At 42.6% G+C, this 21610-nt stretch overlaps 3 protein-coding genes across 5 annotated transcripts; 2 read left to right on the top strand and 1 right to left on the bottom strand.

The window, feature by feature from the left end:
* Positions 1-246: 246 nt before the first annotated feature.
* On the top strand, positions 247-8564 carry irf3 (interferon regulatory factor 3). Its single transcript, XM_071907357.2, has 12 exons — positions 247-421; positions 1158-1324; positions 1996-2167; positions 4198-4271; positions 4384-4441; positions 4627-4692; positions 4801-5046; positions 5329-5419; positions 5570-5859; positions 6427-6545; positions 7014-7899; positions 7931-8564. Exons 2-11 carry the CDS (start codon positions 1160-1162, stop codon positions 7125-7127), a joined length of 1395 nt encoding a protein of 464 aa, XP_071763458.2. The 5' UTR covers positions 247-421; positions 1158-1159; the 3' UTR covers positions 7128-7899; positions 7931-8564.
* Positions 8446-15834, bottom strand: LOC139918084 (chaperone Ric-8A). 3 transcript variants are annotated; one of them, XM_078290707.1, is made up of 14 exons: positions 15408-15834; positions 14894-14988; positions 14700-14747; positions 14244-14261; positions 13998-14084; positions 13276-13880; positions 12807-12942; positions 12129-12317; positions 11694-11788; positions 11326-11476; positions 10957-11052; positions 10648-10792; positions 9606-9870; positions 8446-8862 (listed from the first exon to the last, which is right to left on the bottom strand). In XM_078290707.1, exons 2-14 carry the CDS (start codon positions 14981-14983, stop codon positions 8721-8723), a joined length of 2067 nt encoding a protein of 688 aa, XP_078146833.1. In that variant the 5' UTR covers positions 14984-14988; positions 15408-15834; the 3' UTR covers positions 8446-8720. The 3 variants fall into 3 exon arrangements, with proteins under 3 accessions (XP_078146833.1, XP_078146832.1, XP_071763456.1); XM_078290706.1 differs by having other exon boundaries at positions 15413-15834; XM_071907355.2 differs by lacking the exon at positions 15408-15834 and having other exon boundaries at positions 14894-14999.
* Positions 15835-19303: 3469 nt separating this feature from the next.
* Positions 19304-21016, top strand: LOC144542981 (uncharacterized). Its single transcript, XM_078290878.1, has 4 exons — positions 19304-19393; positions 19620-19701; positions 19936-20088; positions 20385-21016. Exons 1-4 carry the CDS (start codon positions 19348-19350, stop codon positions 20539-20541), a joined length of 438 nt encoding a protein of 145 aa, XP_078147004.1. The 5' UTR covers positions 19304-19347; the 3' UTR covers positions 20542-21016.
* The last annotated feature ends 594 nt before the right edge of the window (positions 21017-21610 follow it).

Below are 21610 nucleotides of genomic sequence, written 5' to 3'. Positions count from 1 at the left end.
TTTCTCTAGATTTGTGTGCGTGTGTGTGTGTGTGTGTGTGTGTGTGTGTGTGTGTGTGTGTGTGTGTGTGTGTGTGTGTGTGTGTGTGTGTGTGTGTGTGTGTGTGTGAGAGAGAGAGAGCGAGAGCGTGTGTGAGAGAGCGCGTGTGTGCGCGCGCACCACCTAGTGGACTTGAAAGTTGCAGATGACGTCAGAACTGGAAAACGAAACTAGGGACTCGGAGTTTCCCAAGACAGCTGCTGCAGGAAGCAGTTTGGCTCTTTGTTATTTAAGGAGTTACCCAGCGATGACTCGATGACAGTTTGTCAAACAACTTCAGTTTGTACATTCAATTGGCATAATATTTCTGACTTTTAACACTGACAACGACCGCACTTCGACTCATACACGGACCTGCTGGGCGTAGCCTCGTCAACGTCAGGTAGCAAAAATATTGTTTTTATTATAGTTAGCTAACTAGAGTGTCTGAATCTTTTGAATGAATTAAAATATTGACACGATTTCATAGTTTCCTTGCTAGCAGACCTGCAGCATGCAACAATGTGTCGTTCTGAGCAGCCTTTGCAAAACATAAACATTCAGCCTACATACTATATCATGGTTGAACAATTTTACCTCCGTCTTCAGCACTTTCTGCTACTTTTACTGTTACGCTCATTGCAAGTCACTGGATCGGAGAGTCAGTAAAGGAGTAAAGTCTAAATTAATAAGACTATTTTTCTTAAAGAGTAGCTAAACTCCAAAAAAAGTTTCCAGCTGAAAACCTGTGTTCGGGTTGGTTTGGATGGTGTGTAGATGTTCAGTCCCCCGACATGTGTAGCATTTGAATCAAAAGGCACAACAGGACTTGATCACTGTAAACTGCGACTGGCTGAATATTTAGAGTGAACTGAATATTGTTTGTTCAGCTCTGCAGCTCTTTTAAAAGACGATCTGTGTGTGAGCTGAGCGTCACGTGACTATTCCTTGTTCTATTCAAAAGCCATAAATTATGACAGATGATCTATGGCTGATATTAAATGGAGGTGTGGTGAGGGTGATAAGAGCCTAAAAGGGAAAGAATGGGTGTTTTACTTTAAAGTCCATATTGCACCTGCAGCAGAATCTACTTGATATTGATCAGATGATGTTTCTTTCTGATCTTTTTGACCCTGTAGGAATGTCTCACTCAAAGCCCCTGCTCATCCCCTGGCTGCGGGCCCAGATCGACAGCAGGAGATACCCGGGGGTTTCCTGGATGAACCCGGAGCACACGGAGTTCTCCATCCCGTGGAAACACGCTCTGAGGCAGGACTCCTCCAGCGTCGACGTGCTCATCTTCAAGGTACATTTACTGTCATGCAGGGTCATCATTAAACACATGGTAGTTATTTTCTCTTACAGCATTATACTATGTAATGCTACTAATGGCAAAGCAATAAAGTGCTTAATCATTATACATGGATAGTTTGTGTTCATGGTGTTCTCACACAGTGAAAAAGGAAACTGAAAGTCCCGTCACTAGGCCCCTCATGCAGGTGCAAAGAAGGAAATAAACTCTCTCGATTTCCCACACAGGAAGGAGTATAAATAAGTAATATTTAAAGAGGAAATAGTAATTTCATTTTTATCATTTTGATGTTTGTTCATATTATGACTTATTTTGGAAACAATATCATTTTCCATAAAAAAAGGAAAAAAAGAAGTCTTTGTGTAAATATTGTACAGTTCTTGATTCTTCTTTGTCCTTCTGTACATTAACGCCCTTGTATTTGAGAAACAAATAAAATCAGCAAAGAACAAATCTGTTTCGTTTCTCTGGATGTGTGTGTGTGTGTGTGTGTGTGTAAATATTTTACAGTGTTTGATTCTTCTTTGTCCTTCTGTACATTACCTCCCCTGTATTTGAGAAACAAATATGCCATGTTTCCTTTAGTCGACCTGTCATGCATGTTCGTTCAGATACTTGCATACTGTATACTCCGATACAGTCTTGGTCCTGTCTTTCCCCCATAGGCCTGGGCAGAGGTGAGTGGAAGCGGCAGGGCTCACGGCGACCCGTCCGTCTGGAAGAGGAACTTCCGCAGCGCCCTCCGAGCCAAAGGCTTCAAAATGTTATCCGACAACAAGAACGACGCCGCGGACCCCCACAAAGTGTTCTGCTGGCCGGACAAGGCGCCCTCAGGAGGTGAGGATCCATCCGGACATCCATAGACAGACAGTCTCCTGTTGGGCTTTTAGGATAGTGGACAACAGGCAAGTTAAAGGGGAACCCCCCCACCCCCCCATCACCATCAACTTGTGACTATACACACCATAGACTGTAAAACAAGATGGACGTAGTGAGTGTGATGTCACTCATAGGTTTCTGAAGGGCCGTTTTGAAGCCTAAAAATTGGGTTTACAATCACCGCCATGTTGCATTTTTTGGAGCCAGAGCAGCCAAAGCGAGGCGGAGGGTTGTCCGCAGCTCCGCCTGCTATTGGCCCGTAATCAGCGACCTGTTGATCACTGGACAGGCGAGCTGTCAATCCCTAGGAAAACAACCCTGTTTTATATGCATTATATCCCATTAATGACACAATTATTTTGAAAATCACCATAAGGAGACACATTAGAAGAAGTGACATTAGCTACTGAGACCATAACCTCTTTATTATTTATTGACTTTATATTTTGAGTGGGAAGTTGTGTTGTGGTCCCATTGACTTGGAGTTGGTGTGGTTTACACTTTCCATTGAAAAGTGTAAATCAGTGGAATACCAGTCAGGAAGAGAAATGCAGTTTTATTTGATGGGAGGGGTGGAGGGGCGGGATTGTTCAAAAATCTGTGATCGTTTTATTGGTTGTAATTTTTATTTATGCCTTCTAATGTAGCATGAAGTCACCATTAAAGATACTCTGTTTTCCAGGAAGTAAAAGTAATGGAAGTTCATTTCATAGGGACTTTAAAAAATGACAAAAATGGAAAAGATGATTTTCTGGCAATAAGGACATATATTCTGTTTTGTATCTGTTAGCTCTGCTGTGATGTAATGCCCAGTTGGATATCAAAATTCAGACAAACACTGTATCGGTTCACAGACTCTCCCAGTAATTGTCTGTCTGCTTCCCATTAACTGTCAATGCAGCAGCTGCAGGCTTTATGTTGGCAGAACATATTAGAATCGAGTTTCTCTGGTTTTGGGAGAGAGTTGCTCACACCTGATGACCAACTGAGGTCGAAACGTTGTTTGTCTTGTCTAGTAAATAAACATTTTTGTGGAGCAGAAGGCTGTTGTACGGATTTATCTTGATTACTGTCCAGCACCAGAGAAAGACTTGGAAGTGCGTATCGCTCTTTTCCTACTGAGACAGTCTGCTCATGCTCACAAATACTGATTGGACTATTCTTGGACCCATGTATAATTAATGGTTAATTCTTCAGCTGAGTGCCGTTCTCCGTTATTACAGTCTCTTCACATCTTGAATTAAAATGTGCCTCGTATCCAGAGAGTATCCAGATGTGACCTACCTGTATTTTGCTGTAGCACCTGGCAGTAAAAATGCATCTACATAGAATCAGATTGCTCTTTCCCTTCCAAAATGCAAATACGCATTGCCAGCTGATCACTTTCTCTTGCAGTTAATGCAAAATTATTCATCTTGTGTGTTTTTAACCAGAATCTCACAGGATGGAGGCTGTAATACTGCATTCTGCATAATTCACTAGGCATCAGTTGGTCTTATGTATTTCAGTACTATTGGATAAGGAAGACAGAAACCGCATGTGTACATTATTGTTCTTCTTCCACAAGTCCAATATTTTTTATTGTAAAGGAGACAAATACAAGAATCAGGCCGTACAGCAAAGTGCACCGCAGATGCTACTTATTTCAGTGTTTGTTTCTGCTTGCATGTTGGTTGTGTTTGGATTTGAAATGATATTACATTTACACGTCGGTATCAATGTGGCTAAATTAATCTCTGACCCCCTCCTGACCTGATTTGGATGATCAGATTACTATCCATCTTCAGCACATGTTGGATACTTTTACTGTACATCTGGAGTTTTCTGTGGTTAACCTCTGTCTAGATAAAATCCAAACGCACAAGATGCAAGTCAATGCCAGTTACAAAGGGGTAATAGATTAACAGGATGTGTTTTTGAGGAGAATAAATTAACAATACATAGCTAATAGCAGATGCTAACTGAGCTCTTTGCTTTCCCTCTCAAAGCTTGCTCTTCTGCTGGATCCCAGGACCAAGAGGAGCCTGATTTGTTTGAAGAGCTTTCCTTTTCTAATCAAGAAGTAAGTGGAAGTGGAAATACAGGGTTTAATATATTGGGGGATGCCAAAAGATGAAGTGTAATTATGTACTCAAATTATGAACTCACTGAAATACCTCTCTCTGATGTCTTAGAGCCAGGTTGTCCCATGTTTTGGTGAAAATATCTTTCTGCCAGATGACACTTTTACAGGTAAGGCAGTCCCTCTCAAGATTATTGCTATTATTGCTCATTTATTTCTTCTTGTCATGAGTTTTTGTATCTTGGAAGGGTCTTTCTCAGAAAGTGTAATCAACTGGATAATTAGGAATGTGCAATCGCTGTCTTTTTCTTGATATTTCTAAACATCATATAAACCAATCAATATCTGTCAGCAGAATCCACCATTGACCATGATATTCTGCAGGAGTGTCTGCAGGGACTGAACATTAAGCCTGAAACAGGTAAATCTATCAGCAGAGCTTATCATTTCCTTCTCCTGTGAGACAGTAGCTGTATATCCAAGGTACTTTCCTAGAAATCGTTATTCAGTTATTCCAACTTTTCTATAGAGGGCATCGCTGGTTTCGAGCCTCCTCCTGAGCAACAACAACAACCCAGTCAGGGTGTGATTGGTGGACACGTGTTGCCTGAGCAACAGCAGTATCCAGTAGCATTCGAGGGTGCAGCCGGTGGAGTTGTGTTGCCTGAGCAACCAGCATATCCAATAGATGGAGCTGTAGGAGGAGCCTGCGATCCGCAGATGGTGGAGCAGTTCAGAGAAATCATGTCCAAGACCATGGTTGGAGATCATTTCAGTAAGTTTGTGGATGTTACTGCCATCATATTATTGGATGTTGTAAATCCAACGAGGCATTTACCCAAACTCAAAAATGACAGTCTGTATCCCTCCCAAAATATTAAAATTGACTCATACATGTTTCATAAGCCATTCAAAATAATCTGTGTGCCAATATGAATGATATCATCTCTGACTTACCACAATGGGACTGAAAATGCATTTAAAGAGGAACACAGTACAGAATGAGGCTTGTCACTTCCTCCAAAACATTTTGTTTTTCCTCTTTCTGATTTGTCAGAGACTCAGTTCAGGGTGTCGGTGTACTACAGAGGGGTGATGGTGTCTGAGCAGCTGATTGAGAATGAAGCTGGACTCCGCCTAGTCTACAGGTAACATTACAGTAAACCACAGACCAAAGAAAAAGTCCATTATCCCCCGTTAAGCTTCAGCATGCACGTTGCTCAGGACTCTGCCAGACATGTAACCAGCTATATAAATGTGAATCTATTCTAAATGCAGTCATATTGTCTCAACATTAGGCCTGAACTCACCCAGCCTGTCCTGGATCGTGACACGGGCCTGTCCGTGGTAACCCTGCCAAGACCCGGGGCCATGCTAGACAAGACTCAGGCCAATCTGACCCAGCGCATCCTGGACAAGCTGGGAGAGGGTCTGGAGGTGGGGGTGTCCGGCCCCGTGGTCTACGGCCAGCGCCTTGGTGAAATCAAGGCTTTCTGGAGCCTCTGCAAGTTTGACCGCAGCAGACAGCCGCGGGAAGTCTCCAAACTAGAGCCTCAGCCTCTTTATCTGTTCAAGGACTTTGTGCGAGGTGAGAGGAAGAGAATAATAATGGAACTGTGTGGTTTGTGCATTTGTTAATACATGAGCAGCATCTTGTATGTTGGATTGGCAGTGGTGGCAAGAGTACTAGAATGTCCTACTCAAGTAGAAGTACTGTTACTTTGCTGATATTTTACTTATATTTTAGAAGAGAACGTTGTTAGATGTGATTTTTTTCCATTCTAAAAGGACGAGAGGACAGAGTTCAAACTAGATTATTTTAACTGGAACATTTGGAAATTACACAATAAAGTGCACAAACAAAGTAAAGGCAGATTACTCTCCTCTTCTCAGCTGACTGACCGTTCACTGCGAATGGCTCCACAATTTGTTTATTTACGTTGGTCCAGTTTCTGTTTCTTATGCAGAGCCACAAAATGTGTACTTTGTAACGAATGTGATTTAAACTGTGGCGAAGTACAATACTTAGGTAAACCTGTAAAGTAAAATTACTGACTGAAATACTCAAAAAAGTACAAGTACACAAAAAAGGTATTGAATCACAGTAACGTGGGTAAGTGTAATGTGGATTGACATAGCTCTCCTGTCCCTGTAGGAATACTGGACTTCATTAGTGGAAAAGAGTGTCCCTCCTGTTCGCTGTTCTTCTGTCTGGGGGAGAAGTGGCCCGACCCACACAACAGGCCATGGGAGAAGAAACTCATCATGGTGGAGGTGAGGAAACCTTTGTATTAAAAATGCAGAGACAGGGTGTTGAGCTCAAAGCCATATTTCACTTTGTCAGAGAATTGTTTTTTCCCACTCACATACCTCTTCTATATACCTCAGATTTCATGAAAGATCAGCCTCCAAAATTGCCCAGTCGAGGGAGCTGTAGTCAGCAGCACTTTTCAAGAAGTAATTTTGTCTCCGTATTGATTTAAAGCGCTGCGGGGGAAAAAAGGCCTGAATGCCGGTGGTGACAGTTGATCCCTCAGGTGTTAGAAGTTTTTCTGCTCCTGAGTTTCTATAGAATTGCACGTGCTGAGAAGTGAAAAAGGTTATATAAAAAAAAAAGTTACTTTAAGAAACTAAGACTGCTCAGTTCCCCGGACGTTTACAGCTGCTTTCAAGCTCACATTCGTCCCCTTTGCTCTTGACACTGTGTCTTAACTTGTGTCCCCTCTTTGTTTTCTGTCTCAGGTGGTCCTAACATCACTGGAGATACTGAAGTGTCTGGCTGTGGGAGGTGGCGCCTCCTCCCTGCAGTCTGTGGAACTGCAGCTTTCCCTAGAGGAGATGATGGAGTTGTGTTGAAGCTCTTCGCTGCGCCTGAACAAACTTAATGCATCGGACAAGTGTACAATTAATGTCTATATTGTTTTTAGGAGCCCTTCCCCTTCCCTTGAACTCTTCATTAGTCATCATGTTTACATGCTTTATGAGTATTTTATCTCTTGTTCAGCACCTGAGAATAGATAAATTAATAATAATGTTAATAACTACATTGGTAAAGTGCTGTAAAATAAAAGGATCAAAACAAATATATTAAAGGTGCTATGTGCAGCACTTTCAACCATCAATATATAATTGGCAAATTATCTGTGATATTTGGTAAACATATGAGACCATGGTTGAGAAGATTGGTAGCCTCTATTTCATGCCAGCAGTATTATAAATGCTAGTGTTTCTGAAAAAGACCACATTTCCCATAAACCCTGTTGCTTTCTGTCGCAAAGAGGAAAGAGCTTCTTTGGTTGAAGGTTTTCTCTTTTGCCTTAAACATGTTGGAAGTGATTCTTCCATCTGCCTTTCACTCCTTCCACCCTCTGCCATTGAGAGAAACTCTGAAAGTTTCAGCTCTGTTTGCACTGGAAGAACAGCGACCTTCTTCCTATTTTGTGCCGTAAAGCAATCCAGCAGATTTCCCTCGCAATCCAGCAATGTGGTGCACAATGTAAAATGCAGTGCAGAGGCCAGTAGAGGCTGCCAGTCTTACTGCTGATGGTCTTTTGTTTTTGTTTGTTTACAGTGATTATATTAATGTCTCAAAACGTGGTAATGATTGATTGATATTAAAATTCTACATGTAGCACCTTTAACAATCAGATATAATGAAGGAATGCACTTCTTGCTCGATTAAGACCCACTCAGCAGAACAGAAATACCACAAACCTGTGTAACAGTAATATTAAATTATCATAACAATACCTGAAATACACAAAAAAAACAAAAAACTCTCCAGCTACCGCTAAGTATACAATCAAACTGAAGCATCAAATTGTAGTTGGATTAAGGGAGCAGATGGACTATGAGCATCAAAACCTTAACATTTTTGATGTGTCACATGAGACACAAATGTGAACACAAAAAGCCCAGTGTACACCTGAGCTCAGTCCAGACAGCCTCCACACATCAGAGACGAAGCTGTACAGATGTTTATTTCATCTGTTATATTTAAGGATCGGGTCTAACCTTTTATCAGTTTGATTATCAGCATGAATTTTAGCCTTTTTGGAATTTGCTGTAAGTTACAATGCAGAACTATAGAGAAGATTTAAAAAAAAAAAAAAAAAAAACACAGCGCTGCAAAGAATAGCATTTCATAACTTTATTTAAATATTTTCTGATCATTTGTTACCATGACATTCAATACCCTCTCAGGATCAACTACCACTTTATCATGTAATTATTCTGATCTTATTGCTGCTCTACATCATAATTCTGAATCCAAAGAAACAAAACAAACACAAAAAAAAAAACAGCATTTTATACTTTAACTTGTGTGTACTCAGGACTACATCACTTTCTTTTATTTCATCCATAGTTTTGCAGATATTAATGCAATATGGACCTTTACAAATGGAATATTTACAAATAAATAAATAGAGCGCATTAATTTCAAACACTTCAATCCAGCTCTCCTTCTTCTGCCGCTGCGTCACTCTCGGCTCCAGACTCCCCTTCCTCAGCGAGGGACGTGTCCCTCAGTCCGGTCATGGGAACCAGCTTCCCCTCTGCATCCACTGTCATGGGCTGGATGATGTCGTCTCTGGAAAGCAAACAGTCCACAAAATCAGGTGTAAAAGAAAAAAACAGCAAAAACCCCCCAAAAAAACAGCACAGTTCGATCTTTAGAGATAAGATGGAACTTCGACTTTTGTATTCTGTTTACTCTGTGTATTTTGTTTGTCTTCGTTTTGTTATCGGCATTTAATCTTTGTCCGCTCTCCTGACCGTCCTGGAAAGAGGATCCCTCTGTTTGTGTTGCTCTTCCCAAGGTTTCTTCTATGTTTTTCCTTGTTCTCACTGAGGGTCTAAGGTTGGGTGGGTGTCGTTTTCATTAATTATTTCAAAAAGTGTGCATTGTAAAGCCTTTTGTGACTGTAACTGTGATTAAGGGCGATGCAAATAAACCTGACTCCAATGATCCATGTGGGGAAATTTCATATTGTTTCGTATCGTATCACCCATATCATGATGCTTCCCCTCCGACATTGTTAAAAGGAAGTACTAACTTCCATTTTGTTACATAAGGACTCAATACATGATATGGATCTATATTAGGCCTACAGGTGTACATAAAACAGTAGTGAAAGTATGAATATTGGCAGCCCTCTTGTTTCATATACTGTATGTATAACCTGGAAAATAGAGCTATAGTACTTCTATTTTCAGTGGACAGTTGTGATATTTCTGTGCAGGAAACCAACCTGACAATCCTATATCTTTAACACCTTTAATCAAATCCCTTTAATCAAACCTATGACTGCACTTCTTCCTCATCATGCTGACCTGGAGAGCTTGTTGAAGAGCATGATCAGCCTCTGGGCCTCCTCTTCCTTCTCCTCCTCCGTCATGCCCTCCATGGGGTCGTGCTGCTCTGCCTCCACCCGCCCCGTCACCGGGTTGACGAGACCTTTGACCTGCCGGTACTCCTCGGTGTCGGAGTCCGAGTCGCTGGAGTACTGCGCCCCGGAGCTGGAGCCGCCCAGCAGGCCCCTGGTGGCCAGCAGGCCCGCCGCGTTACCGTAACCCGTGTACTTGACGAAACGGCTCACTGGAGGAAGGATGGAGATTAGAAGTATTATATACACAAAAATGATTTTTTTCCCCAATTTGGCATCCATAAGCTCATTTTACAGGCCTGTGTGTACACTACCAATCAATGTTTGGACATACCTGATTGAATGTTTTTCATTATCTTAAAAGCCATGATTGAAATTCGTTTCCTAGACAAATATAAATAGTGAAGTTGATCCTATGTATGAATTTCTTTGCAAAGCCTTTGCCTTTCCATCAAGGCAAAGGGCGGCTACTTTAAAGAATCTAAAATATAAGATAGTTTTGATTTGTTTAACATTTTTTTGGTCACTGCATAATTCCATTTGTGTTCTTTCATAGTTTTGATGTCTTTACTGTTATTCTAAAATGTAGAAAATAAACAAAAATGTGGTGTGTACAAACTTTTGACTGGTGGTGTACACTCATTTTATAATAACATCATGCCATAGATAGACATCGACTGTCCTATCTGATGTGTTCAAATTTAACATGGGAGACTGTGATTAATAATATTTGCACATTCCCCTTCAGTCACCCCGAGTATACCAAGATGATCATTTCAGTCATCCAGGTAGTAAGATGTCAAAAAAATAAAAACAAAATCCATTGGACTTAAAATGAAGAGTTGAATGAAGACTTCACCACTCTTCATCATCATCATCTTCAACATTTTAAGTCCAGTGGATTGTTTTTTTTTGGATACTGAGGTTTTGGGGGGGAACTTTAGATCATTCCCCACGAATCCAGAGAGAGCGATGGTGTCTGGTCTCACCGTTTTCCTTGCAGAGGACAAAGATGAGGTCGGCGGCGCAGTGTTTGAGGTCGGTGTCGAAGTGGGTCATGAGGCGGATCAGACGGCTCTTCACTGTGGAGCCTTCCTCTGGCCTCAGGGACACGTCTCTCAGCGGGGGCAGGATCTGATGAAGGGGAGACGGGTTAGGATAGCAGCAGAAATATTACCTGATCTGATTTCATTTCAGAGAGTCTCATGTATCTTCCCTCTGTGTTAAGATATCAGAATAAGCACCAAAATACAGTAATGACCAACAACGGGACAAGCAGTTGGTTTTGGCTCTATTACATGTTTCCTGATGAACTGGCGTGTTTCCCGATGCGCCCGGCAGCTCTCCGTCAGCAGATTGAGGACTGGGGTCAGCTTCTCTTTCATCTTATCACCCTGAGATGCAGACAAATAAGCAAATAACACTCCTTCAGATTATTTCAGCATGATCCCATGGTCTCTCAGATGTGGCAAAAGAGCAAGCACAGAAAAACTAATGCAAGGAATAACTCCTGTGATCTGCAAAACACTGGGATACACCGTAGTTGATGTTAATAAGCGATGATTAAGTAAAATATTTGATTCATATTCAATATTTTATTCATGCTCTTCGCTCATTTGCCTCTGTCTCCCTTCTCAATCCCTTCTGCTCTCTCTCCCTGCCCTCACCGAGTCCAGGCGTCTCTCCATGAACAGCAGCAGGGTGTTGACACAGTCCATGTTGACCCCCTGGGACTGCTGGGAGCCAGGCTCCACGGGGACGGACAGCAGCACGTCCAGACACTGGAGAGGCAGCGCCGACAGCAGGTTGACCGTGTGGCTGGGGGGGGGCGGGGGGGGGATCGGACAGGGGAACGCAGAGGAACAGAGACACGGAGGGGGCAAAAAGGATGAAAGGGGAGAAGAGGCGAGTAAGTAAGCATGCATGAGAGCAAATAGGAAGATAAGAGCGTGACTCCAGAGGGTTCGAATGCATATGTATCATTGTCAAAGTCATTCCTCTGTGTCTATCCCGCCTAAGTTGTGTTAATTCTCACCCCTGCAGTTCATCAGTGTCGTCCACCAACAGGCATTGCCTCATCAGGCAGGGACGCAGGATCGCCACTAGGTGCCGGTAGAGAGCTGCATCATCCTGAGGGGGAGAGCGCACATACAGTTCATTTCTCTATATACAGCCACTTAACAGTTTAACTTTGGGGTAGGGTTTGATTTAACCTATCCTTTAGTAGATCTTAATTTTCCTTCCTCAAAAAAGGAGCAGAGAAGATGGGGCTGAAAACAATCTTATATTTCCTAGCCATTTAATTTGTTGGCCACACAGTTAAGGTATACTAATAGACCAGCTGTAATGCAAACCCAGAGTTTCTAAACTGGAAGAAGTAAAGTTCCCATGTGGACAGTTTCCTCTGGTGTAAAGCTTCTGACATCAAACCTGAAGGCTGCCAGGTTTACGCTCCTAGAAATCCACTGACCTCATTTGGCTCCTGCCTGTGAGCGCTGTAGGTGATGTTGAAGAGGATTTTGAGGATCTCTATAGTGCGCTGAGAGGCTTCCAGGGAGATAGGGGGCGCTGCCGGGTCCAGCGCCACCTCATACTGGTCCTTCCACTGCACCTCCAGGCAAGACTCCAGAGCTGCTGTGAGGATGGACACTCCTCCCTCCTGCAAGAGGAGACACAGAGGAAATCAAGGGTGAAGCAGCAAGCCAAGCCAGTTCACTAACAAGTGCTTGGGGGACGAACGAGAAAACAGACCCAGAGGATGCATAGACCAAGAATACTGAGGTGGGCCGTGCAGTAATTGAGGCAATTCTGAAATAAAAACTGCACTTCTATCAAATCACAGAAAATTCCTTGCTGGTGTAGTGATGTAGAGAAATAAAATTCCTAATTGCACCCACTTGCTCAATATTAATATATTTATCTTCTATATAGTGCACTTTTGTGATCCTTAGATTTTCCAGTTGTTTCCCAGTTGACATAATAAAGAAAAAGAGATATAGCTCAGTGGAAAGTTACATCAGAACCTGTGTATTGGTAAATAATATATCATATATCATCATAAGTATAGCACTTTATATTTAATATGGTAAGTTAGTATAATAGAGTACGCAGGTGAAGCATCAACAGTCTCATCTATATCCCCCGTCACCTGCTGAAGCTGAACGCGCAGCTCTGGCCGTAGAGCGGTGATGAGGAACATGAGGCGAAGTTCATAAAACTGTCCGCTGGAGGGAGACAGGCAGCTGGCACTGCAGGACAGACGCTCTGTCAGACCGCACATGAGCCTGAGGACCAACAGGACAACAGGTTAGCTGAAAGTGTGAATGTGTGTGTGTGCAGGGGTGTGTGTGTGAGAGAGCAAGTATGTGTGAATGACTATGTATGTATGTATGTAAAAGAAAAATCCACACTCGGATACACTGTTAGACATCAGCTTGTGACATGTCTTCTGGCTGCATTGCATTCTGGTCTATTGAGGCTACTGTTGGTGGAGAAATTGGTTTCTCTGCCTCTTCTACGATGGATTTCTCCTTGTATGATTGTTGAACGTCGGTGCTGTTCTGTTCTATGTGTGTGTGTGTGTGTGTGTGTGTGTGTGTGTCCTCCCATAAGCCCACCTGAGAGCGCTGAACCTCTCCTGCGCCCAGGAGCTGTTGTACACCACGTTACACAGCACCTTCATGGCCTCCTTCCTCTGCGCCTCGTCTCCCAGCTCCCCCTCCTCCTCCTCCTCCTCCACGTCCATCCTGCTCTCCCTGCGGTCCCTCCTCCCTCGCTGCAGGACCTTGTGGTGGATCGCGCCCCTGTACATGTCGTTGATGCTGGCCCTGTGGCTCCCGTACCCGCCGCTGCCGTCCAGGTCCCCGCTGTTGGTATTGCTAATGTCACTCTTGGCGTCCTCGTCGACCGCAGAAGTCTCCTCGTCGTGGTCGTCGACGTCAACTTCGCCTTCGTCTTCCACAATGTTGTGCAACACTTTGGCCTCGGCCAGGGAGGCGATGATGTCATCGTAAAATTCAGAGTCGAGGTCAGCGGGCTCTTCGGCGGCGTCGCTGGTGGTCAGCCCCGCCAGCTTGGCCACAGTTAGGAGAGCGTTGTCGGTCACCAAGGGGTCCAGCACCTTTTTGTCCCTGGAGAGGATCCGAAGGGTGCGCAGACAAACTCTCAGCAGGCGGCATTTCGCTCCCGTACGGATGAACCTCACCAGGACAGCAGCTAAATTCTAAGGACAGGGACAGAGAAAAATGACACATACTGATATCATTGTAAAAAGGAACAACTAACAAAAACGTACAATAATCAGTGATCTTTGTAGTAAGGAAGTGACATCGTCAGGTACCTGTCTGAGGATGAGGCCACGATCCTGGCAGTACTCATCACAGTCGGAGTCTGAATCGGCGTACTCCCTCACTTTATTCTTCCTGAACTGGTACAGCAAGGCAAAGATTCAGATTAAATCTCTCATTAAAGCTTATTCATTACATTAAGGTGGAATACAATGTACTATATCTGCACTGTGAGACATTTGCAACTTGTTGCATACTGAGTGAGTTGTAGCTGTACTCAAACGAATGCTGTACTGTACCTCTTCTAGCTCTTTTTGCTATAGAAAGCGGACAGTCCATTTTCAGTGATTGATTAATTGGAAGAGAGAGACAAAACAACATCAGTACACGTTTACAAGGCAAAGATAAATGACAGCACCATAAATCAGATCTGCCGTTCAGCAAGCAGCTACCAGACAGACCGAGCCGACAGCGTTGAATAGATTAGCATGCAGTATGTTCATTATTCAATTACACCACCTGGGCTCAATCTGCCTGAGCAGCAAGGAGAGAGGATCAGGGACAACTGATACAGCAGAACTACTAATCACAGACAGTCTGTGGGAGGGGGAGGGGTGGAGAGAGGAGGGGTGGATGGGTGAGGATATTTATAGGTGCCAATGTCCAGGAATGATCAACCAGATGAGGGAATTAGGGTAATGGTCTAGTAGTAAACTCTCTTTTGGTTGAGGGGCGTAGCAAGTAAAACTACTTACTTTCCTTCGGTCCCTCTCCTCTGCATCAAAGAAGAAGCATTGGGCGTACTATGGGAAAGAGATATTACACGTTATTTGTAACACACCACATGATAAATGGTCGGCGACTGTAGTAACCAGCGCTGTATTGTCCAGACATGAGGACTTAAGACTGTACAGTGTGTGTGTGTGTGTGTGTGTGTGTGTGTTGTTACCTCTTTGTTGAACTCCTGTAGCTGTGCCTGAACACCTTTGTCATTCCCCTGCCTGATGCAGTGGATAATCCCCTCCACGTCCAAGTCCATGCTTCCTACACACATACACACACACACACACACACACACACACACAGAGGGATAGGAGGGGGCAGAGGAAGAGGCATTCAGGTCATAACAAAATTACGTTACACAACGGTGATGATAATGACAGAGGTTATGCATTATTAAGTGCAAAATGACAAAAAACGCGTCATTAATACACTTTACATCTTTGGTCCGTAATTGATTCTGTCTAAACCAATTAAACCAGTAAAAAAAAGAGCAGAAATGATAAACATTTAGAAAAAATTCCTATTACCCTGATAAATATTTCCTGTTTTATGAAAGCTGAATTTAAATCTAATCTAAATCAATGCACTTCGTCAGGATGCACACATAACCAAAGACAACAGACAGATTATCAGGATTATGCACACTTTCACTGTCAGCCCATGCGTTCGTTTCACCTTACCTTACCCAGGTGATATCGGTCTGGCGGCCACAAGGTGCTGTCACTGTCCCAGTTGTGCTTCAACTTGCTTCCCAGTGTCCCGTCCTCATATGCACACCGTGCTGCCGCTCTCCCTTCAAATTCACTCAATTCAACGATGTGCTTTCCACTCACTCTCCTGCACTCAAGCTGACACTCTCTCTCTCTCTCTCTCTCTCTCTCTCTCTCTAATCCTCGAGAGATGCAGGACCCATGGAGTGGTTATGGTTATAATCCACTAATGGACTTTAAGCCTATATCTCTCAGTGCTGACCCTCTGACCTTTTACAGGTTTTCCAGACCTGTGCTATGCAGCTCTGTCTTTCTCTCGCTCTCGCCAGCATTTCCACAACCTTTCACTCAAATCTCTTAATAGCTCGGCAATCACTAAAACAACCATCAAGATTTTGTTGATATTACCCGGTTTTAGCTTGCATAATCACACTGTGGCTATTCCAGCTACTGCAGAGTCACCTGAGATAACCTCAGTATTTTTCAGCTGTTACAGCATAAAATACCTGTGTGTCCAATTATTAAATTATTCCAATTCACAGAAATGAAAAGATAAATTACATGTTTGTGCACTTTATACTCTGTTGTTCATGCTCAGTCCCACAAGATGGAGCCAACTCACCCAGTGGATGTTTTTATTTCTTGTATGTTACTTAACAGGTGTGCATTGTAAAATCTTTCTCTCAAATGCAAACTTTTAAATTATACTCTGAAACATAAGCTACAGATGCAGCTAATCTAAACACGAACAGCTGCCACGGAAACCAATCTAAAGCAGGGGATGACAGCCAAACATACGTATTATATAGTGTTGACATTCACATTTTTTTTTACAGTAAACACATTTCCCCAATAAATCTCCTGTTTTCCTTTTAACCTACTTTCGGCCATCATGTTCACTTTGCTGCCCCACTGAAGTTTACACACTTGCAATGTGCCTTGAGTCCCCCGGGAGACACTCGAACTGCTCTGTGCCCCGGGGATGGAGATGAAGGAAGCATGTGAGAAGATGACATGGAAGTGAGTGACGGCCTTTCCTGGCAGGATGCTCACTCTTGTGCCCAGTGGGTAGAGGAAGCAAGGCCGGGAGGCTGGAGCGGCGGGCTGGTGAGTGCAGGCTTTGAACAACAGGATGCACACTGCGTCAGCGATAGGGGGAGAAAAGTCAGCGGAGGCCTGACAAAGTGCTCTCATGCAACTAAATGCATATTCCTTCAAGATGCATTAGATACTTGAGATGCGAGATATCAACAAGTCAGAGCAGAGAGAGAGAGAGAGTAATGACCGACAGTGACCTCAGAGGAAAAGAGCCGGAGAAAACAGTCATTGCCGTTGACGTATGCAGTCCAGCACTATCTGCTTCACCCAGACTCAGACTAACATCATTAGAAGCTGTCATAACACTTGTAACACAAGATGTAGCCTAAACCCAAATGACCTCTATAGGCTTTCAAAGATCAATTCAGCAATTTTAAATGAGAATCTGATTGCCTGGGACAGATGAGGGCATTACACTAATTGCGCTCCATATGGATTCCTAACTACTTCCAGATTGTATTGCGAGAGACAGAAACAGTTCCTGATATTCTCCAAGAGGGGTGAATAACACATTTTCTAAATGGTCTCGCTGACCTTAATCAAGTTTTCTGAATGAGGCCATGAGAAAAGACCTTACTGAATGAAGAGTAAAAAGGCTGCTGACTAGAGAATGCATGTCTGGTGAAAACCATGTAACTGCAATTTTGATGATTTTCATGTTTTAACTTCAGTTGAAGGATTACACGCTCCTCTATGGGTTGGGAAACCCTCCTACATGCTTGATTATATGATTACATGATGATTACATGCCTCCTACTACATGATTATATGCTCTTCTATGGTATAAAACTTTTTCAAAACCAGTTAGATCAAATCAAAAATGCATTGTGGTCAAGCTCAAAACAAGGCTGACTTTCTTAGCTCCCTTTAAAGTTTACATTTTGGGGGTAAAATGTTTTCACCCAACAACAGCGATATGACAGCAGCAGTGACAAACGTTAATTAATTACACAATGATGACTGGAAATAACCAAGTAATAGCCAAGTAAAATAGATGGAATAACTATTTATAGCATTACAATGACTGGTACTGAGTAATAAAAATAAAAAAGGTGCTTTTACCAGTAATTGTAGTAGATAAGTGGCACTAACTTCAATGTTTTTTCATTAGGTTTTCATTTGCTTATAATGTAGAATACATACAATAACACATTATATATTTTAGAAAAGATATACCAATACTGACTATGTACAATACGCACATAGGTATACAAACACACTCCATAGTAACTCTACACAAATAACAGAAAACAACAGAAACCCCAGAATGGGCCTAGCCCGGTGAAAAGCACCTTTTTACTTGTATATTACCCAATAGTTACCAGTCACTCTAATGCTATAAAGAGTGTACATGTATACATGTATTTACTTGAGTGTACATGTATTTGATCTGGAAATGACCTAGTTATTTCCAGTCATTATTACGGTATGTAATTAATGGCCTGTAATTTAAAAGGTCACCATGTTTTCTATGGCGGTATTTTCCCGCCTCTTATTGTCCAAATGATCGATTTGCTACAAGCAAGGCAGCAGGTGTACAGGAACTGGTCACTGGGAGTGCAGAGTCATTCAGAGCAGAGAGGCTGTTTTCATGGCGTGGTCTATTGGCACGTAACTCCTGCCTTCACGCTCTGAGCTGTAGCTTCAGTGTAAAACAACACATGGTGTCAAACTCAACCCCACGCCTTAATCATCAGGTAAATTCGTAAGGCGCTCTGTGATGTATCTGCTTGGCTGCCGTATCATTTGGCTGTTAATGTGCTTGTGTGCACGCGCGCCGATGATGATTCAACGCACTATTTTCACGGCAAAACATGCCCAGATGTTAGTCACAGGAAAAGTACACAATAGACTCTAGAGGGGAAGCTGCGAGTGAGCGAGAGGGAGAGGGAGAGGGAAAACATTAAAACGTGACATTGGACATGGCTATTGGCCATGGACCTGTTATTAAAAGATAAAGGATTATGGGATGATTTCCTGGAAAGATTTTACTATGTGGCTACGTGCCAATCCTGAAAATTATCATAATAATATCTCTAATATGTGATTTATTATTTTTGTCTGAAATTGTAAGGAGAGTAATCAGGGTGTTACTATGTGGCTACACGCAATCCTGAGAGTTGCACTTTTTTAAATTATTTTGTGGGAAATTGCAAGGGGGCCTGATGAAGGGGTTGTTTTTGATACACGTATGTGGGGGGGGGGGGTGGATGTGTGTGAAGGACGTTTCAGGAACAAACATGGTGACGGCAAAAGGGGCAGGAAAAATGGGACGATAAAGAAAAGCCTGGAGGAGAATTGGGGTTATTTTGGGCTCTGGGGGTTTCCTGCAGGTGATGGAAATGAAAGAATAATTTCTGGAACAATTGCTCAGCAGCAAGTGGAGTGAGGGAGGAGAAGGAGGGAGGAGGATGTGGATGAGAAGAAGGGGGATGTGTGTGTGTGTGTGTGTGTGTGTGTGTGTGTGTGTGTGTGTGTGTGTGTGTGCAAAGAGTGGGCTGAACGTAAGAATGAATCGATGTAAACATCACAGAAGGTACAAGGTCACTGTAAGTTTAAGTACAATGTTATGTTGGAGACTTGGCCTCTGTTGGTAAACGGTTGTTTTCGTTACAATCACAGCACCTGTAAATAGACAATAAAACTGCCACGACAAATGATTAATTGTAAGCGTGGGAGTTGGTCTAGTGACTAACTTCCAGACACGCCCCCTTCACCCCACCATGACTGTATAAAGGACCAGGGGAGGAGAGGGATGCTACACTTGGACACCTAGCAATCAGCAAGAGACTACAGCTGAACCTCAGGATTGATGGTTTACTCAAAAAGCCACAGTGGGATTTTGCATTTTCCTGGCGGTGAGTTTCATCCTGGATTCATGTTATTGTTTTTTTGATCAGAAAATGTCTTAATAGAAATGCATAATTGGTATTTTTATTGACTTCGCTTGTCAAAAATGCTGTTTTCCTATGTAATTAAGGCTAATACTGAGATTCAAAGAGCATTTATTATGGATAATCTCTGATGTGCTGTCAGAAAAGTATATTTTCCTCAACATTTAATCTTTTTTTCCCTCCGCCACAGGCCAATGCAGTATGGAGATAGCTGTACTGCTGCTACTGACTGTGCCTTTGACTGCTGCCTCTCCACTCAGACCAACACGCAGGTCAGTAAACAAACAACAACAACAACAACACAGCATACAAAAGACACACTGACCATAAACACACCATCAGTTCTTATCTGTGAAAGGAACATTGAAAAAATCTGCTTCAAAAGTGATAGGAAAATAAAAAATATTGGATCACACTATAATACATGTTAGAACATTGAAATTCAGATGTGTTCATACTTGTTTGGCTCATTAGTAATCAACGCCTCACTCTGTTTGGATCCACAGGACACAGACAGACTCTTTTCCCCCGGGGACCAATGTCCAGGCATCAGATGTCAACAGGTCAGAGGTCACACAGGAGGGTCACGCTCCAGAGCTGAGGATCATCCCATTTCATTCAGAAGACAAACACCAAGACATGGATGCCCTGAAAAACAGGTACAGACAGAAGAGTGGAACCAGTCACCACATACTGGGAGTGGCTGTAAATAGGAAGCTATAGTCCTGCTTTTTACTGCACGCTTGCTGAACTAGACAGCACAAAAACACTAGACTACAGTTTGGTGTTTTTATTTATTTTGATTCTACTGTATATTGAAGAAAATATCGGCAGTATTGATTCAGGATACATGCATGAAAGTCGACTTCTACTGTATAAAAAGGGCAAATAAAATGGACATAAAAAAAAGACTGACCCTAACTGTTTTGTCCCTTCTCCTCTTCATCACTGACAGCATCGCAGTGAAGTCCCGTCCCAGGCGCGCGCCTCACGGATGCCAGCTCGGCACGTGCCAGCTTCACAACCTGGCCAACACGTTGTATCAAATTGGCAAAACGAGCGGGAAGGACGAGTCGAAAAAGGCGCACGACCCGCAGGGATACGGCAGATAGTGACAGGAGGACGGACTACAGTGATGGACTGAGGAGGCGGAGAGAGTTTCTGAATATAGTCTTTATCTATTTAACACCAAATATGTCTACTTAACTGACTGACTGGTACTCATTATGGATGTTTGAATATCGAGTGAAATGCCTAATCATGAGACTTTTTTAAAGAAATATATAAATGCTTCAATATTTAAATGCATTGTAAAATAAATATTTAATATAAACTGAACGAGGGTGTGGAGTTCTGTCTCCTTTTTTAGGCGAACATGACTGAATTAAAAAATGTTGATTATTGCACAAGCCTGTTATGCCGTCAAGGGCCAAGAGAAGGCTATGCAGGTTTTCATGCAACCAAACATTACCTCATCTGATATCACTAAGTAGCACAAGTTGACTCAGAAACACCACTGTCTACAAGTCTAGACCTCTGTGGTTATCTTTTTACCGGCGGTTTACATCCTCGTTTGTTGTATTACCGCCATCTACTGGTTTCATAAATTACTAATCATGTTTTATAAGACTACTTGTAATTAAATCCGTTCTAATAAACCCCTGTCTTTCCGAAAATCTGGCAAAATCCTACATTTCCTTGCATCATTCTTTCCATTGTAAACCGCTATCCCCCAATTTCCACACCTCTCTCTCTCTCTAGTAAAACATGTTCAACTATTTCCTGCTCCTGCCAATATTCACACAACCCTGTTGGATGTTTCCCTGGAATAGCCTATGCAAAATTGTATTCAGCCCACTATGCCCCAGCTGGAGTCTGATCTTCCCATTCTGTTTCTACCTTTATGTCCTTTTTACACTAACCTTACATTGAAACTGATATAGATGTCTTTCCCCTTTATTTCTCTGTCCCACTTGTCCTGCCATTTATGCCCTGCTTTATCATTTTTAACTTCTGATCAGAAACTTGTATTTTCCTTGTCACCTACTGTAAATTTTATTTTCAAAATGGCCCCATTGTCTCCAACACCTAGTTTCACTCCAGAGAAGACTTATTAATCATAATAGAAAAGAGTAAAGGATTTATCACACATTCAGGAGTACATTCATTGAAGAGTACCAT

Source organism: Centroberyx gerrardi, chromosome 20, assembly GCF_048128805.1.
Source record: "Centroberyx gerrardi isolate f3 chromosome 20, fCenGer3.hap1.cur.20231027, whole genome shotgun sequence".
Taxonomy (NCBI): Eukaryota; Metazoa; Chordata; class Actinopteri; order Beryciformes; family Berycidae; genus Centroberyx; species Centroberyx gerrardi.
The sequence above is the reverse complement of the archived record's forward strand: the minus strand, read 5'-3'. Positions and strand labels throughout refer to the sequence as shown.

What these genes read in the sequence shown, in the direction of transcription:
- irf3 (XM_071907357.2), top strand. Translation starts at nt 1,160, where the DNA reads ATGTCTCACTCAAAGCCCCTGCTCATCCCCTGGCTGCGGGCCCAGATC. An exon ending in GGACAAGGCGCCCTCAGGAG is followed by an intron (nt 2,168 to 4,197) that starts GTGAGGATCCAT and finishes TCCCTCTCAAAG; the next exon opens with CTTGCTCTTCTGCTGGATCC. An exon ending in TTTCCTTTTCTAATCAAGAA is followed by an intron (nt 4,272 to 4,383) that starts GTAAGTGGAAGT and finishes CTGATGTCTTAG; the next exon opens with AGCCAGGTTGTCCCATGTTT.
- LOC139918084 (XM_071907355.2), bottom strand. Translation starts at nt 14,998, where the DNA reads ATGTGTGTAGGAAGCATGGACTTGGACGTGGAGGGGATTATCCACTGC. An exon ending in ACAGGCAGGAGCCAAATGAG is followed by an intron (nt 11,789 to 12,128) that starts GTCAGTGGATTT and finishes TCTCCCCCTCAG; the next exon opens with GATGATGCAGCTCTCTACCG. An exon ending in GACACTGATGAACTGCAGGG is followed by an intron (nt 11,477 to 11,693) that starts GTGAGAATTAAC and finishes GCCCCCCCCCAG; the next exon opens with CCACACGGTCAACCTGCTGT.
- LOC144542981 (XM_078290878.1), top strand. Translation starts at nt 19,348, where the DNA reads ATGGTTTACTCAAAAAGCCACAGTGGGATTTTGCATTTTCCTGGCG. An exon ending in GATTTTGCATTTTCCTGGCG is followed by an intron (nt 19,394 to 19,619) that starts GTGAGTTTCATC and finishes CCTCCGCCACAG; the next exon opens with GCCAATGCAGTATGGAGATA. An exon ending in ATGGATGCCCTGAAAAACAG is followed by an intron (nt 20,089 to 20,384) that starts GTACAGACAGAA and finishes CATCACTGACAG; the next exon opens with CATCGCAGTGAAGTCCCGTC.